Source organism: Calliopsis andreniformis, chromosome 8 (assembly GCF_051401765.1).
Source record: "Calliopsis andreniformis isolate RMS-2024a chromosome 8, iyCalAndr_principal, whole genome shotgun sequence".
NCBI classification, from domain to species: Eukaryota; Metazoa; Arthropoda; class Insecta; order Hymenoptera; family Andrenidae; genus Calliopsis; species Calliopsis andreniformis.
The window spans coordinates 1,516,988-1,534,798 of record NC_135069.1 but is presented as its reverse complement, the minus strand read 5'-3'; the positions used below and the strand labels follow the sequence as shown (position 1 = coordinate 1,534,798).

Sequence of the window (17,811 nt, the reverse complement as noted above, 5' to 3'; positions counted from 1 at the left end):
AGAGGAACGGAAGCAATGTTAAATGTACCGATGCTTCCAGCATTTTGACGTTCTTCTTCCTTGTTCCATCGACATGGGAGCATCGTAATCATACAAATGGACCGATGAACCGATACCCACGATTAATCGCTGTTACGTAGAAATACCAGTTGCTTTTATCGCTCGGCTTGCGTAATTACTTCTGTCGAAGATAGTGATTAATATAGACATGGCAAATAATACGGTAATCGATTGCGCAATTAATTCCTACGGATAACATAGAATCTTAAAACAGTGCTCAATTATTATTTATAGAAAAAGTCACTTTGAATTTATAGCAAAGTAAAAATACAAATAAATACAAGAACACAAAAAAGTTCAATGAGCGAGAAAAATGGCTCCATATGGTACCTAGGGAATATAGTAATAATTTATTGCTTTTTCTTCTTTTGTCTCGATCGCACTCAACAAAGGGTAACACCATTCAGAGCATCTGAAAACAAATGAACCAGGCGAGAAACCGTGGAATTAAGTCGCGAGAGGCTTGACAGCTGCGACAGCTGATCGCCCTCGCTACCAGTTCGATTTGCTCGCCTCAGCTGGCTGTCGTGCCAAGGCCATTTCGTTGCCCCAGGTGCAAAACGCCTCGATTACGGCCGCAGACGAAACAAACGCAGCGGCGCTGCCTTTGACTCCTTCGGTTTCCCGACTTAGCCACGCCTATTCATTTACCAAATAATAAACGCCTGGAACTTTGGACTCCATTCTCTCCTCGAAGAAAGATCTTTGCAGAAGGTAACAGAAATGAAGTTTTTCGTATTCTCTGTCTCTTCTAAAATCCAAGAAAAAGCGAAATGAGATTGCTTCAGTAGTAGAACCCCAATTCCAAAGATCCAAATCACATTATGGATCTCAATCTCAACAATTCTCCAGCAGAATCCAGTTTCACAGTAGCTCCTGCAGCCTGATTTAAGGATCATCGAGAGTTCTGTGTCAAAGGCCGAATCCAAGGAATCTCTGCGCCAGAACCTGCATTCAGGAAGCCCATGAATCGTAGACCTCGATTTCAAAGATTCCCCGAGTCGTGAAACTCGACGTCAACGACTCTCGAGTTAGCGAACCCGATAGCGACGATTCTCAGATTGCAGATTGTGCGATCTCCAATTGCAATTGTGCGGGTCTCGGTTACGTGACTTCACGGTGCAACATTGTAGTTCATTAGTTTTTCTTCCAACCAGCTTGGAGGAATTATAATACTTAAACGCATCGATTAAGAGCCAGGCTGTCCAAAGCCAAGGAAAGTGGAGCATAAAGAGAGGCTCTGGGTGTTGGTCCCTCACTCGAGCATCAAGTTGGCTGTATCTTGGCCAAGTGGAGGGCCAGTCCTGCTTGCGGTTGTATCATCTTGTGGGAGATCATTATCTCGCTGGTATGGGGTGGTCGAACCCACAGCATCATCCCCTCTTTGTATCTAAATAACAGATAGAAAGGGTAATATTCTCGGCTGGCAAAGGGTCAGCGAAGAGGGACGAGCTATTCGTGACTTGGAAACAGTATAGCTACAGGGACTATGGTCAAGGAGGAATTTCTGTCAGTGTACATAGATATGATTTTTTTAACCCCTTCTGAGCTGTGTCTGTACACACGAAGCTATCGGATTCTAGAGGTAGCTCCTGACCTACCTTTACAAAAAGCAAGGACTCCCCTTCTGTCTAGCTGCCCATACAAAACTCTCCCCTAATTTGGATCGTGGTCGCGGTCACGGGAGGCCCAAGGCGCGTGCCAGTTTCCGCAACAATTTCGCAGACGTTGTTACGCTTAATTACGAAACGTGTTTCCTCGATAACGAACGTGACGCGTTCGCCAGCCATTGAACTCGAAGCTATTAGTATCGCCTGGCCGACAGGGCCGTGCATCCGCGGGTCCCATTGACGCTAGACGGATCGATGGTTGGCTGGGAAGGCAGCGGGTAACCCTGTTAGTCGGCTGGAAAGCGTATCCATTACCGATCCTACGAGATCGCCTGGAAACACGGCCAGGGTCGACGAGGGGCTCGTTTTAGGTCAGCGCGGTTCTTTCGTGGTATCGAGCGATCGAAAGGAGCCTCGCTGACATTTTCTTTAGAGGGAACCTTGTATGGAAGACTTAGAATCGGAAGTTAATTGAGAGAGGAATGGGAAGCCTCTTCTTGCTTTTTCCCTTGGTCAAATTTATTAATGTTCACGATATTAACAAGATGCTCATGGATGGAAACTAAAAACTGTAGAAGAGTGTAAACTTTTAGAGTTATTCTGAAATGTGTAAGGAGATATTTCCTAATTAAAGATTTTAGATGATAGCACACTTCTTTCTCAGGTAAATGGCTGGACTATTGTTCGAGGATGGACACAGGGGGGTGACGAACAGAGGGTTGATGGCTCGACTAAAAGAGATTAGATAGAGAATGTAGGGGTGGAAGAAGTCTTAGTCAGCATCTCCCAACTGTCTTCCATCTTCGCCACCGAAATGAAATATTGAGAGTAGATTTTGGTTTTAGAGATCCCTCGCGAATCTTTGCGAAAATTTCTCGCGACAAGGGTGCATTGTAAGAACGTTAAATGGATTTCTTCTGATCAGATACATCGATTGAAATCGATGGCGCCATGGGAATCCATTCGTCTCTGGCTGGAACTGGGTCAGGAATAAAAATTCGAATTTTCTTCTTTCCACTGATTTCTCGGATTATCTTCGTATTTTCCTACCTCAGGGGTGAAAAAGGCAAAATGGACGCGAACTCCCCCAGCGACTTGTTACGGTTTGTGCCCGAGATTAGACCGACAGTCTCTCTCCGATCCTCTTTTTCTCCCTTCAGCAGGAAGAAAAATCGTCTTTCATCGAATCCTAAAACGCCGTGAAAGGGAATCGCATTTTCCCTGCTAAAACGACCAACACATGGAACACCCTCCGTCTTTCCGTCCTTTATCGCTATCCAGTCGAAGTCAGGGAACACTATTTTCAATCGCAATCTTTCCTATAATAACTAGAGAAGGCTTCTTAAATATGAAAGCCGAGAGAAAATTCTACAAACTCTGCCACTCCCTGCTTTCAATAAAACTCATTTTCCACCGACACATAGATTCTATTTCAGAAATTAATTCCAAAAGGGAACAAAGAATTTGCCTGCATTACCTTCCATATCCAATAATTAAAGAGAAAGCAAGCCTCCCAAGTAAACCCTAAACCCTCAACCTTCAACCCATAAAACCTCAAACCCACAACCCTATACCCTCAACCCTAAAGTCTAAAACCCTGAAGAAGAGAAACAGGTATACCCCTCCTGCACGACGGGGTGGAAAAAACGGGGTCGTAGGCGCATTACTGCAGGCCAAACGTTTCCAGGGAAGCCGATCGATCGGTTAGACATTAAGTTCGGGGAAAGTACTTAGACCTGGGTATCGGCTTTCCATCGTCCTGGAAAGTCGATTGTGGGCATCCGTAAAGCCCTTTCGGAGCAGTTGCTGGGCCACGCGAGACGCCCAGGATTTCGCCAGCGTTCCAGCCCTCTCCTCACGAATATCCACGGCAATATGGACGTCATAGGATGTGCTTGTCGAGACTAATGGCCTGTGAACACATACACAATCCCTCTGGAAGGATCGTCAGGATCGTCAGCCCTCGGGGGATCGAGCTGGCAAGCTTCAACAAAGGACGTGGAACCGGCTGAAAGCTGGATTCGCGTTGGCCGAACGCACAGGTGGAATTAATGCTCGCGGATCGATTCGTCGTTCGTCGGGAAATTCTATTTTTCTGCTGGCTGTCGATGTTATCGTTAACGCGGAAATATCGTGTAGGCTATGTTCTCGCAGCGTATTCGGGCTCTATGGCCTCTTTTCACGCGAACCTGATGCTGATCGGGGGTCGCATGGTTCGATGCGCCGTGTCGGTTCTGTGCTTGTGTTTGTACAGTGTACTATTTTCGTGGAGTAAAATTGTTGTGAGATTCGAGGAGGCGGAACGTGTAAATCAAGCGAGCTGAGGGATTTCTGAGAATTTTTAGGAGAATCGTGATGAGGGTTCATTTGGAGCGGTTGATAAAGAGGGTGCACCCTGTGATTATTGTTCATTTGAAGATTTGAAAATTTTCAAATATTTAATTATTTAAATGTCATCCAATCAGGTAACAAAAATTCTTCACAAATCGGAGAATTAGTTTTCAACGAGGCTGTACCCTCTTCTATAAATACTAAATATTGGACACGCTATAGGTTTCTGTTCGCAGAGCTGGTACACCCCCGCGACTTGGTCGAAAGAGTGAAATTGATCTAATAGTCAGGCTGCGGAAGAGTGTATTATTATCGTTGTTAGACTAATAGGCTAATAAATACGTCTATTAGGAGCCAGTTACGAAATGTATCAATTATTATGATGGGAGAATAATCGAATCCGCTTATCGAGGCTAATGACCCGTAACTACGTACACGGTCCCTTTTAATATCTCGTCGACGATAATCCTTGGCGATCCACTGTGCGTATATGAACGCTTTTCCATAAAAAAAGGATATATCTCACACCTGAAAACACTTTTGAGAATTGCACGCAGTTTCATTATTTTCGTCAGCGATATTCGCGGCGTTCGTTTACTATCTAGGTACTTCACGATGAGGCGAGGAGAGTTTATTCGGTAGCAAAGAAAGCTTGAACACGTTTAAGAACACACTTGATTATATTCCCCTCGCTTAAGGATGCTCAGCTGCTCCACGGTTTTATTGAAACATTCTCCACTCAATATATTACTGTTCTAAAATGCTTATATCTTGGGGAATATTAAAACTGTTCTACAAAGATGCTTATCCACATAGTCTTCCTTCAAATGTGAGTTCCTTAGACATCCTATTGCAAAATTCTTCAACTGATGCTCCAATTTTTCTTCTCTTTACAATTCAAATATACAAGTATGTAAAAATTTGAATATTTCAATACTTGTAACGCAAGCCATCATTAATCAACCCCTAAAACTCCCTAAAAAAATATTCATTTTACTCAAAGGTCAGGAGGGTTGAAAACTCGGCAGCCAAAAATCTGAGGGACTGAAAGTAAAACGAGACTCTAAATTCTCGTTTAGGTTGGTGGGCAAGGGAGGTGGCCAAGGGGGAGGCAAAACAGCTCGCGGAGCGTTATTATCGGACGCGGAGAGTTTAAAAGCTCGTGAAAAGCTCACAACCCTTAATGCCCGCAAATCCTCGCCTCCCTTTCCTTTAAGGAGATATCCTGCGACGAAAGTAGAGAATTCAGCGCGGCAGGATTAAATCGGTGACACAGAAAAGCCTCTCCTTTTCTCCATCCCCCTATTCCTGGTCGTCGAGCCAGCATCGCCACCCCCGCGCGGCAACGTGACGTATCGCGTTACAGCAAAATGGCTCTTTGTCCCCGTTTTCGTGCAGCTCCTGGGGGTTGCCACTCTCGAGGCCCCCTTTCAGGGTGCAACGGAGAAAGGGATCCTGAAATATGAGCAGGAGCCATGCCAGAACGGTCCTTACCCGCTGGACGATCTTTTGTCGGTGGTTGCATATTTTCGCAGCAACCCCCGTCTACCTGACGTTCCTCCCCTTTCCGCGGTGTATCCAGCTTGCTGTATACAGGCTCGATGATTCTTCTTCTTTTTTTCCTTTTCGACAGACGTGAAACGAGAGATTTGTAAACAGGGTGGCGGCCTGACTTTTGGGTGCCAGTGGGGAGAGGGTGAGATTTGTGTGCTTAGCGGAATAATGTACTTTGGTATTTTTGCATTGTTTCCTTCCTGCTTGGGTTCTCGGTTTTAATTTGCTTCTTTGTAATGCTGAGTTTGAGAGACAAATATCTCAGTATTTTTTTCAATTTTTACTTTCCGGAGATAAAAAAGTAGAGATTCGTTTCATGACAATCATAAAATCGAGCGTTTTATAAGCACGAAGAAAAGAATTTCAGGGCGCAGCTACCTCAGGAGATAATTTCAGCAAAATCGCCGGGTTGAATGAATCGAAAGCTGCTTTCTCCATTTTCCGCCTCTCTGGGATAAAAATATTACGCTAAAATCTTCTCCAAATATTCTTCTCCATTTTCTATTTCTCCTTTCGGTGGACTCAGAACTGGACAAAAAAGGGGCAAAAATTGGACCGTTTCAACGATTCCCCCGCTGAAAATGAAGGGTATTAACGAATTAATTTTTAATCCCACGCGTATACTGAAAAGCGCTTTCTTTCCTCTTCAGTGCCGCTCACAGGCCGATCACTCGAAGGTAATAACCATGATACCTTTCGATTCTACTCCCTTTCTACACCCAACGTACCCTTAGTTTTCCCGCTCTCGACTGAGTGGAAAACTCTGGAACAGCGGGGGCTATAATTCCCCCTAGCGAGGAGGACGTTTTATTACCAGGATGGTTGGATTATTTACGGACGATCGCTGTGTTGCCTCGTGAAATTCTTTGGGGCTTAAGCCTCCACCAAACCGTGTGCTAAAGTCTCGTTCCCACATGTTTAATGCATAGGAAAAATCCTATTTAAAATAATGAAAATATCGTGAACTAGTTTTTTTTAAATAAAATAGAATTCCAAAGTTTTAATTCGTGCATTAGGAAGCAACATAGAAATGTGGTTTAATTTTCCATTGATTTCTCAGAACAACGAGTTTTAATTGCATACGCGTGTAACGAGTTACCTGTCTAATATTTAGACAGTACGAAAGGCGCTCCAAGCCAGGCGAAACGGCTTATTAAAGCGTTTGTCATTTTACGCTTTAATGGCCATGCTCTTATTAGATTATTAAAGCTGAATTTGCTACTCTCATGCTGTACTCGGTCGTTACTGGGCGTAGACGTTTGCAGAGATTGCTGGAGCATCCGGAATAAAATAAAAAACGGGACGATCTGGGAGCGATTTAAGCTCCATATCTTCCTGAACTAGTCTTCAATTGGTTCGTCAAGTAGAACACGAACTTTTACAATACCTGCAATTGAATCTCACGTAGGAGTGCTTGGATTTGAGCCTGCTGAGGCGTATTAGACTTGGTTTGATCAAGTTTAAGAAGGTTTGAGCTGGTTTGGAGGAGTTTGAGCAAGTTTGAGAGGGTTTGAACAAATATTTCCTAAATCATTTGTGAATAGCTCGAAAATAGAACACTTTCTCGAACTCAGATCTTGTGTTAGACGTGACTGTACGAAGTCTAGCGAGCAACAAAGACGAGCTTAATGTGGCGGACGCAAAGAAGCAAATGTAGGAAACAGACGGTCGAAATTGACCAGCGAAAGCAATTACCCCAACAGAGGGGAATGGAACGATGCCACTCCGCATCAACAGGTATATCGTGGGCGCTTGGCATCGCCCTATCCGGGGGTAGATTGCGTGGGGCAAAGAAGAGGTATCAGTTTTCGAAAATCGTTAGCGCGAGGGTCGTTAAAGCGAACGCGAGTTTCACCCAGCGAAATTGTATCTCGATTTCCTGCTGCTCGTTCCAATTTCCCCTCGATTACGCTCCAAATATTTGGAATTATTCCATTGCCCGGTGCTCCAGAATCTATGCAAGTTATTATTCAATCTCCACCACTCGCAGGCATTCGAAAAGTGGAGCAATTACTACACAAAACAGACTCGAAATCCCTCTCAAGTGTCAAGTTCCATGTAACTATAATTCAACTACTTTCTCTTCAATCTTTCTCACATCAATATCTATTATCCTGTTATCTCACAATAACTAGCAGAAATCTCTCAAGTATTAAGGACGCCCACTACCCTCCAACCACTAGCACATTTACAGTAGTCGAAAATGAATCAAGAGCAGCATACGGTTCGTGCCTTCCTGCAGCGTTTCTCCATTCCACTGAGATGAATTCCAGAGGACGCTCGAACTGCCAAGGGAATAAACAATTTTTACGATTTACCAGCGGCCAGAGCTCGAGGGTGGGGGATAAAAATTGAAATCTCCCAGGGCGCGCCTTTTCATGTGTCTACTTCCCGCGTGGCGAGGATGGTCGAAGGAAAATATCGATCGGCGTCGGCCAGGGGTCGATGCACCGTCGTTGTTGCGCCACGCGAAATTCATTTTCAGGAAGCCCCCGAGGGAGATGTTCGGAAAATTCACGGCCATTAAGCCGAGCGAAACAAAAGTGTCCGTCGGCCTGGGGAAAAAAGTCTTGCGCGCGCGACCGAGCCGGAATTTCTAGAATGGCGGCCGTTCCGCGTCACTCTACCCGCTTCCTCTACCCTTGCTGGGAAATCGATGGGACACGGGGATTCGGCCTGCTCGGATTCTTCGCTGGTCGCGGGAGAAACGAAGGGAAACGAGCGAAATAGGGGGTGTAGGTTCGCGAAGAAGCTTTTAATTGGTCGGCTGATCGGAGCTGGGCTTGAGGCGGCTTCGATCGATGCTTGATGAGCTGGAAGCTTGAGGGAATTTTGATACACTTTTTTATTTGCATAATAGAGAGGAGAAGTTTTTTAACTGCAGGAAATGTGAAGCGTACTGTGGCCCTAAGGTGCAGAACCAGGTTCTTTCTAGCTGAAATAAATGTTGGAAGATCCGAGTTTTCTTGAGCTACGGTGCACGTAAATTAGTTGAAGTGGAATTCATACTGCGCTATTTTTTACACTTTGTTCTTTATGATTTGGCGGAAGGGAGAGTAAGAGACACCTTTCTGTAGTTAATTCATGCGACGCGTTGTTAAAGGGGATGACGGAATATAAAAAAATAGTTCCAAGGGTCGGGGGATGACGAGTTTGTAACGAGGAGAGACTCTGTAGTTCGTGGCATCCTCCGAATGATATTTTCAGCTGTACCTACAAGGCACCAGGAAAAATACTCGAGGATAGAATTTATTCGCGTCCCGTCAAACGCAGACAAGCACATCACGTGTACCTTTCCCCTTTTTCACCTTCCGCCGTGCGATGCATTATTGTGGCAGCTTTATGCGCCAGCTAGAAAACTCTCACGTGTGTTTACAAGCGGAGAATGCATTGTGATATTGTGTAGCGGCCCCGATGGAACGCGCGAGTATAGAGTTACGTTTTATGCACCGCTTCCTGGCCGAGTGCGTCAGTGGCAAGGGCGTCCCGTTAATTTTTGCGCGAAACTGCTCTGCTTCTTCATGATTTCCTGAATATCCCGCAATCCTCATTGCTTGCAATCATTTTTGTAGAATTAAATTGCTGTTTTAGAAATGAAAAGCTCATAACAGTCCTTGTCAAACACACTCTTTTTGAAAATAAGAAGACATTCTTTAATGGTCAATATTTTTGCTCTTCTAAAAAAGACAAGAATTCACAAAAATTCTTACGAGCTTATCAATTATCAGACTATTTTGGCTTTGTCGCCATCAGAAATGAAACCGAAGATCGATGCTCAGGGCAGCGATTATGCATCGAATTTGACGGACTTGCGAGGCTTTCAGAAGCGTGTAATAAATATCAAATTTGCATGCAGTCCAGATATTTGCCTTATCTCGTCGACGCGTTACATTTTTAAAGCGGCGCGATACAGGACGCAAAGGAAAGCGGCGAGGGTGAGCAAGGAACCATTTTCGCGCGTTCGTTTTATCTCGATCGGCCGCTCCACTTTCCACCCGTCGATAAATAATGGAAATAGGATCGTAAAGGTATTACGGATGACGGAATTTACGCGTGTCTGTTGCATTTCGCTTGTAAAATGCGACTTATGGTATATAACGTGAGTTATGGTGCAGAGATGATCGGAGACAGATGAAAAAATAAGGGATGCAGGCCTTACTTCTTATAGCTTCATGATTTTAGAAAAAGTCAGAGAGAAAGAAAATGGGATAATAGTAAAATAGGGGATGAGTTTGTAGCAAGTAAATATTAAATAAATTTCTGAAGGTTTTGATTTGAAGCAGCTTAATTTCAGTAGAATAGAAATTCCATTGGATGCGGGTGCCCCTGAGCCTGCGTTTTATTCTCGATAAGAGATCTCGTGAATGCTGGAAGGGAACACCTGCCCTACCTGCATGACCATTAGAGATCGAGATTAGATCCTTTCCTGTTTACGTTCCCCACAGATGCAGGAATACGCCATAGAGACGTGAATCGTTGATTCTATCACTAACTTTTGCCATTCTTCACCCTGTGGAACGTTCTTCTTCCTTCTATCCTTGAAAATCCAATTTTAATATATTTAATAACATAATCTCATTAAGAAAAATGATTGCTTCCTGCTGAAATTTTACGATGCTCGAAGAAAGCTGGGAGGTACAATTAAGTTGCATCGACGTATTTCTTCGATAGGATTTTCCACGGTGTTCTTAAACGAATCGTTGACGTGACAACCATCCAGGAAGAGGACTTATCAGGGTGGAAAACTAGCAGGATCACGAGAAGCTGATCCTTGATCTTCGATTTAATGCGAAATTTACAGTCGAGACGTGCTGCTCTTACGGTGATTTCGATGCTCGCCGAGAGCTGGACGTGTCGGACCTTCTTGATTCATGATTTTGAATTGCTGAACTTTAGTCGATACCCTTCTTCCAGCACAGAAATGGAAACTAGAAACTTTCTACTCCCAGTATTTACATACTAATATTCCCCCAAAGTTGCTGCACGTTCAAGTGCATTATTCAGAAGTATCTAAGCCTGTCCCCCGAACTGCAAGCGGATGCACCAGGTTGCACCTTAATGAACCAAGAGTATCCGACGTTGCGTAGCGAGTTAAAGACACTTCGCTCGGGGGCCGAGTGCAATTTCATCCAGCGTCGAAGAGGGCGTCGAGACAACCCGGAAGTTCCTTTATTACGTTAAAAGTTTTTACGATCTCACCTCTCGGGGACTATCGCGCGCGGCGACGGGCGTATTTCAACGACGCCTCCCCCTTCCGCTTCCACGGTCTCCTCTCGACCCAACGAAATGACGAGTGAGACGAGATTTCCTCGAGAAGGAGGTATCCGCCAGCTTAATACTCCTGGAAATGGTAATTCGATGTCGGCTGACTTCCACCCATCGGCGGTTCTGATATTGCTGGGCGGAACGTTTAGCCTTCGCTGCTTCCCTTTTATTCGATATCGGCCCTCCTTATTAATTGATTGCTATCACTCACTTCTGCCTCTAGTTTCACCTCTCAGATTTCCTTCCCTCCGTTTTTTAAACTGAAGCTTTAGACGCAAAAGTCGATTAATAGTTGCTATCTATCGTAAGCAAGTTATTCTATAGTCTCATGGCAAAACTTGACATGCCACTTTTTCAGAATTAAAATACGTACTATGTACTCTGGAAAATTAAAAATCATGGTGTTGCCATTTGACCATGGGATTGATCTCGGGAAGCTGTATATCTCACTGTCTCTGAATCCATCATTGGTAACCAATCACGAGGGTACAGTGACATTAAAGACAGTAAGACTGACACTAAACCTGGCTGAAAATGAAAAGAGAAAATGTCCCAAGATTCCATCGAATATCGGCGGGCAAATGGAGCGGACCAGTCGGTCGCAAACGCGATTACTAGCGCAGCGTGTCCCAACGCGGAGACGATCGTCGAACGATCCCCAGGCGTAGATCGAGCGACGTTAAGGCGATTGAGACCTTTCACGTGAAAGCTGGCGTTAACGTTCACGCTCTCCATCTACGTGTAAATGGCCTGTGCTCCCCTCGCCGTGCGAGGCAACTTGACCTCGATGGAAGAAATCATCCCCCTTGCAGCTACGTCCTCCCCTCGGCTCATACTTCCTCCCTCTAAGTCCTCCTAGCCTACGATGGGACGCCAGACCTGAGAAACATCCCCAAAAGCCAGAAGGATTACTTCGTCCAGGCTAGCAACATCATTATCGAGAGTTTGAATTCAATCGAACTTCGCGCTGGCCACTGACATCTATTGATTTATTGCGATGTAAATTTATTTCGGGAATTGGCTATCTGAGGAACGCTGGTTATCTCGAATTTCGAGGTGCTGAGAAATGTAGCTAAAAGGGAATATGTATTTATTCGTTTCTGTGAGGCATATCTACTTAGGACAGGCGAATTTTATAAAGGAATCAGAGTCCAGAGATTGAGAAAAATAAAGACTGATAAATTTGAAAAGTATCATTGCACTTCTTCTACAGGGTAATCAGTTTAACTGGAAGCCTTCTAATGAATGTTGGCAGCACTTACAGTGCTAACAGCATTTATTCTAAATTTATTCTAAATGCTGTCTGCACTCGGAGGATTCCCAGATAAACTGATCACCCCAGTACATATACTACTTCATACATGTTCAGTACCGAAAAGGAAGGTCTGGTGTTAAGAACACCATCTCTCCCCTAATACCTTAAACGGATTTCGCGCAGGAAGCATTTCAGTGCGCCAAAAGTTGAGCGAAGTAACGTTACCAGAGACACGATTCACCGCCATCCAGTAGATACACGTGTAAACAGAAAATTCCTATGGTAAGGAGGATTAACGAAAGGGGGATACTTAAGAGGGCGTGATGCCTCCAACGTTCTATCGTTTTAATCCCATTTGCCACGGCAGTTCATCCACCGAGACAAAAGCTTTATCTTCGTGATGCTGCTCGGTCGCTGGCCGCTCAATATGCCAGGAAATGACGTTACTACGGCCCGCGGCCCCGTTATTAATGGAAATTCAATTTCGATTTGATTAGCGAGCATCCGCAGGGTAGAAATCGAACTGTGTCGTCGTTCTTCAATTCCTCCGGCATAAGGAGACGCTTCAGAGGACGGATGCAGCGTCCCGACGAATCGCTCCTCCTCTCTGCCCTCTTTACGACCTCTCCTTCCGCGAACCGATCGTTGAAACGAGTTTAGAGGGATCCTTCTCGTGTTGATACAGCGACCGTCTTCGTCTGAAGGCAAGCAAACCCGATCACATTTCAGACTTCGAGCAGCGAATCAAATTTACATTTCTCTCGATAGAAGCAGATTCAGCAGAAAAAATATATGCTGCCCATTGTTAGCCACTCCATTTTCTAATTGCCAGCACCTAATTCTCAGCGCAACTAACATTAAGAGCACAGTGCTGACAGAAGAGGGAAAACGGTGAAGCTTTTAAAAGGCACAGAGGGGGCGGCGAGGGGAAAGCTAGAGAAGCAGCGCTCTAGAGCGCGGTACGCGTTGCGAAGCGTTTTCGCGGATCGATCGGTCAAACATTTGCTAGAGAAACAAAGGGGAGGGAGGAGTAATGGAAATTTTTGCGAAGCGCTGGAACATCGACACGCCGGGCCAGGCCTGAATTTCTCGGTAGCCAGCCTGCAGATCGCTTCCCCAGGGCTTTCGTGAAAACTGGTCGCGAGAAAATTGCGCGACGAAACTGCGACAGCGAGAGAAATCAAGGAAAAAACGTGGACTCGTGATTCTCATTCGATTAACTTCGCTGGACATTTTCCCTGAGGTCGGGCGTCTATTTTCGTCCTGAAAATTCCTGCACTTTGCCACGAGGAGCTTTCCCTATTCATTAGTGAATTTCATTCAGACGTGGCTAACTAAAATTTGTTTAAAATTATTTTTCTTATATAGCTTGAGGTTTAAAGGTCTTGGAAAAGTCATGGTTTAGGTTGCTCTCTTTATCAAAGACTTCGTAGTGAGCATGTTTGTAAAGCCACAGTTCTTGTGCCTATATCTCACTCTTGTCTCCAGAAGCAAATGAGAAGTTGCAGTAGCGAATCTAATTTACTGCAAATAATACCACTCGAAGCTGCAATCTCTCCGCCTCGAATACTCCATTTACGAGACCATTTCTCTTCGATTCCGCGCGGCCTAAGCATGGAATATCCAAGTGGACAAATTGCTCGGCATCGATTCGTCACCCTTTTCCCGGGGACACGGTGTACACATGGCCTCCTTTGAAACTCAAACTTACACCTCCGTCGACACGGGGGAAAATCAATAAGGAGAGTCTCCGAGTAACGTTGCGTGTGCCCGTGCAAATTGGCGGGACTCGAAAAACACTTTGCCTCGGAAAAATTTATCGGCTCTACTCGCCGCTGCAATTAGCCGAAACTTTGGACGTCTTTTCTACCGAGTCATGCGCCTGAGCCCGTGGCTGTTCGAGGTCGTTTTCGGGTTTAATCAAACGATAAATCACGGCTGTTTTCGCGCTGTGCCAAATTCAGGCGATTTTGCAACCTTTTCGCCTCGACACGGCTCTCCCGATCGATGGACAAGCTCGGCGACTTTCCTCGCGAAGGTCGGGCGAATCGATTCGAAACCAGGCTGGATTAATTCATGATGGAACTGACCAGTTTTCTGCGTTTAAAGTTTCAGTATTGAATAGAGGAGATGCGCGAGTGAAAAGAGTCGTTCTAAGTAAGACCAGCATATGTTCTATTCGTGGCTAGTGAAATATTTTTCTGGGGCAAGGGTTTAACAAAAGGCTAAATCGAGATCGAATCATTGGGAAAGTAAAATCGACGGGACTCGAATATACGCAGGACAAAAGTGACCCATTGGAATGCACAGCGACGCTGGTGGACGCGTTTGAGGCTCACCTAAAGGGCACGTTTATTTAGCCAGCCTACGTAATTATGTAACACCGTTTGAAATTGTTAATGAGTTGCTTTTCATTATCGCGCTCATTAGGACCCCAACCGCGGTTATTATTGTCCCAGGAGGGGAGTTCCAAGCATGGCTCACCTCTCAAAATCGCGAATCAATTCTAATTGAGTTCGGTTTCACGGTGGAATTCGCGCGTCTGGCAGCTGTGAAAGCCTTCATTGGGGCTTTTACGTTTGTATTTCATATCCTGTGACCCACGAGCCTTTAGCTCCAGGTTCAGAGCGCCAAAGTTTGTAGACTTTAGCTAATCATACCCCAGAATATCGTGAGTATGTACTCGTTGAATCAAATAAATAAATCCTGTAATGTTAAAGTGGGGACTTTAAGCATATTTGAGTCTTAAATCTTCTGATTCACAGGCCTTGAGCCTCCAAGTTCGTGACACCAAAGGCCCCAGCTCATCAAACCCCAAAAATATCGCAGGAGACTAGCTCCCTGTATCGATACAATCGCACCCAATAACGAAGAACCCCACGGCCACGGGTATTAATAAAGTTATCGACTTCGTGCAGTAACGCCGTCTATTATCAGAACGGCTCACCCTGTATGCCTTCGTTCATTCACGCCGCTGGAGTAAGCAAATAGGAAGGTCTGTTACAGGTACAAACTTCCTGTTACAGCTACACTGTCGTGGCGAACTTCACGTACTTCGTCACTTCTTGGGTTTCCCTCGTCACTTAGACTTCATGCAGATCAATAGCTCGCTACAACATAATTTAAACTTGTTGTGAGCTCGTTCTGAAAGCTCGATGTTTCAGATTACATAACTCTGATTATGAAATTGGAAAACCAAGCACAATAGGATCTCTATTAACTGATCAATGGCTAATTTTACAATTCCCACTAGGCTACTATTAAATCATAATTAAATCTCAATCGATGTACTATTGTATTCCCATCGTACCTAGAGAGACTCGGTTAATTAAAGCTCTGCTGTACTCTCAGAATGCTATTGAAAGTAGCGATGTGAAAAATCCAACGAATGTTAGAGTAGAATTTCGAGAATCGCTTAGTATCGAAATGAAATTTCGAGGAAATGTAGTAAGTCAGTTTCCACTCCATTCGTTCGTCTAATCCCATTCTCTAGCCGCGTACAATTGCGACCGAGTTTCCGGCTTGTGGTTGCGAATTCGCAACCGAGGACACTTCTCGACAGAGCCTTGCTAGCGACTTCTTTTTTCCCTTCCGGGGAACGATGCACCGCGAGGGAAAGCGGGATGCGGTCAGGCTGTGATTCAGAAGCCAGGCTTTGCAGTAACGCGAAACAGATGGCCGGAAGGGAAGGAGAGAGTTCGCGATTATTTTCGCATCGACGGGTTTTATAGCTGGCAAGTACGCTTCTTCTCTCGAGAATCGCTTTTCTTCCCTGCTACGAGATACAGCGGAAAGTGTGTACAGGGTGTTCCACTACAGGCGGAGGAAAACACCCCTTGCTGCCAACCCCCTAACCACAGATATAGCCAAAATTGCCGAGGCAATATTTACCTAATTTTCATGCATCAAAAGAAAATTGTGTACTCTCCACGAATGTTATTCGTGAACGATATTTTTTTAAGTGTCGATAAATCCTTAGATTGCAAAAGAGTTAAGGGATGATCACGAATAAAGCTTCACAAGTTTCTAATTTTTCTTTCATTTTATTATGTTACAGAGACAGTACCGACACTATGCGAACTGGCAGCGCGATGTGTGGCATCTCACATACCCTTCGAGCTGGTGGAGCATGTCTATCCACCAGTTCCCGAACAGCTCCAGCTCAGGATAGCGTTCTGGAGCTTCCCCGACAACGAGGAAGACATCAGACTCTATTCCTGCCTGGCGAACGGCACTGCAGACGAGTTCCAGCGTGGAGAACACTTCTTCCGCTCGAAGAATGTCAAAGATCCATTGCAGATCGGTGAGTTATTTTACCTAGATATTGAAGACCCATTTGGGCTAACGCGACATGTATCGTGCAGGAAAAAATTGGAGTACATTTCTATCTGACAAGGTCGGAGCTCCGACAACTTCTGGATCGAGTGGTCTTCGAATCGATCCAGTATTAAATTTGTGCTCGGCGTCAGTTTACAGAGAATTCTGCGACAGTGTTTGAGATAGGGAAACGTCAGGGTCAGGTTTCCAATTATGCCTGTCCCGTGTCGCTTCGCATCTAAAGGGAAGCCTTCAGGCAAATCGTGGCGCCTATGGCGAGCAGCTCGGGAACTTTACACAATGCTCCTTTCGTCCGTCGGATAAAGAAGCTGGTCAACTTTCAGACGCTTGGATCGCGATGCCTCGTTGGCTGAAAGCGTTCTGAGTTATCTGGCTAATAACCAACCAGAGGAATAAGCTGGGACCAAAATGTTCGAGTTAGACTATGTCTTGTCGATCCTCCGCGATAACAGCCTGCCGTTTCTCAAGTTTGCGTAGTAATGTCTGCGATTAACTCCGCGCCACGGAATATTCTGACATGCAGATGGGACTTGCAGATCTGTTCGCACGTAGTTGGAGCGTCAATTGTGAAAACTACTGCACTGCATTCTATCTTACATCTTTGTATTATAGTTGTAGTTAATTCTTGCGAGGTAGAAATTTAATGAAAAGGAAAGATTCTACAATCTGCAACTTATCTGATAATAAATACGCTACAGCATTCATCCACAGTCGACTCATGAATCACAACTTACGACAGCACCTCTGAGTAACGACTCGCTGCGAGGCGTCAGAATTTAATTCTTAACTTTATTGTTTGACCAAGACAGTGCCCGGGTGGTTAATTTCCTCGCGCTAATTTAGCTCTCTCCGCTCTAGAGAGAACAGTCCTCCTTGTATTCGTTTGTTAGCGATTTACAGCCTGGGGCGTGAGGTTCTTAATGCCCACGAAAGGGCATCTTCATCCGTTTTCGCCTGGAAATGGGATTTTTACTTTTAAGATTGCGCTGACTTCTCTGGCAGGAAGTAAACGGCGCCAAGACACTTGTTTTCAGTTACTTCACGTCTCAGAACTCTTTAGTACCAGTCGAAGTGAATGAAATTGGAAGCTGGGAACTTGAGATTCAAGATGAAAGAGGAATATTGTGATCCCCGAGCGTTGTCTTCTTTCCATTCAAGATGGAAGTGAAATATAGTGGTCTCTGAGCGTTGTCTTCTTTCCATTCAACAGGGTTCCACCTGAGCGCTAGCGTGAACCCACAGTCAGTGCTGAATAGTGGGAGACCACAATACAACGTCGCTGTGACGTTCGATCGGCGGAAGATCACATCTTGTAACTGCACCTGCTCCTCGAAGGCCTATTGGTGCGCCCATGTGGTCGCGGTCTGCCTTCACAGGATACACATGGTAAGGATATCG

At 45.0% G+C, this 17,811-nt stretch overlaps 1 protein-coding gene across 4 annotated transcripts in view; it reads left to right on the top strand.

Annotated features, from left to right (window-relative positions):
• Dora (zinc finger SWIM domain-containing dorado) overlaps nucleotides 1–17,811 on the top strand; it is a 53,550-nt gene that overhangs the window by 28,937 nt on the left and 6,802 nt on the right. For 3 of the 4 annotated variants that reach the window (XM_076383899.1, XM_076383898.1, XM_076383897.1), the window contains exons 2-3: nucleotides 16,133–16,378; nucleotides 17,624–17,799. In XM_076383899.1, coding sequence (XP_076240014.1) covers nucleotides 16,133–16,378; nucleotides 17,624–17,799 — 422 coding nt within the window. Of the gene's footprint in view, nucleotides 1–16,132; nucleotides 16,379–16,653; nucleotides 16,824–17,623; nucleotides 17,800–17,811 lie in introns of those variants that run through there. The other variant, XM_076383900.1, reaches the window with a different exon arrangement.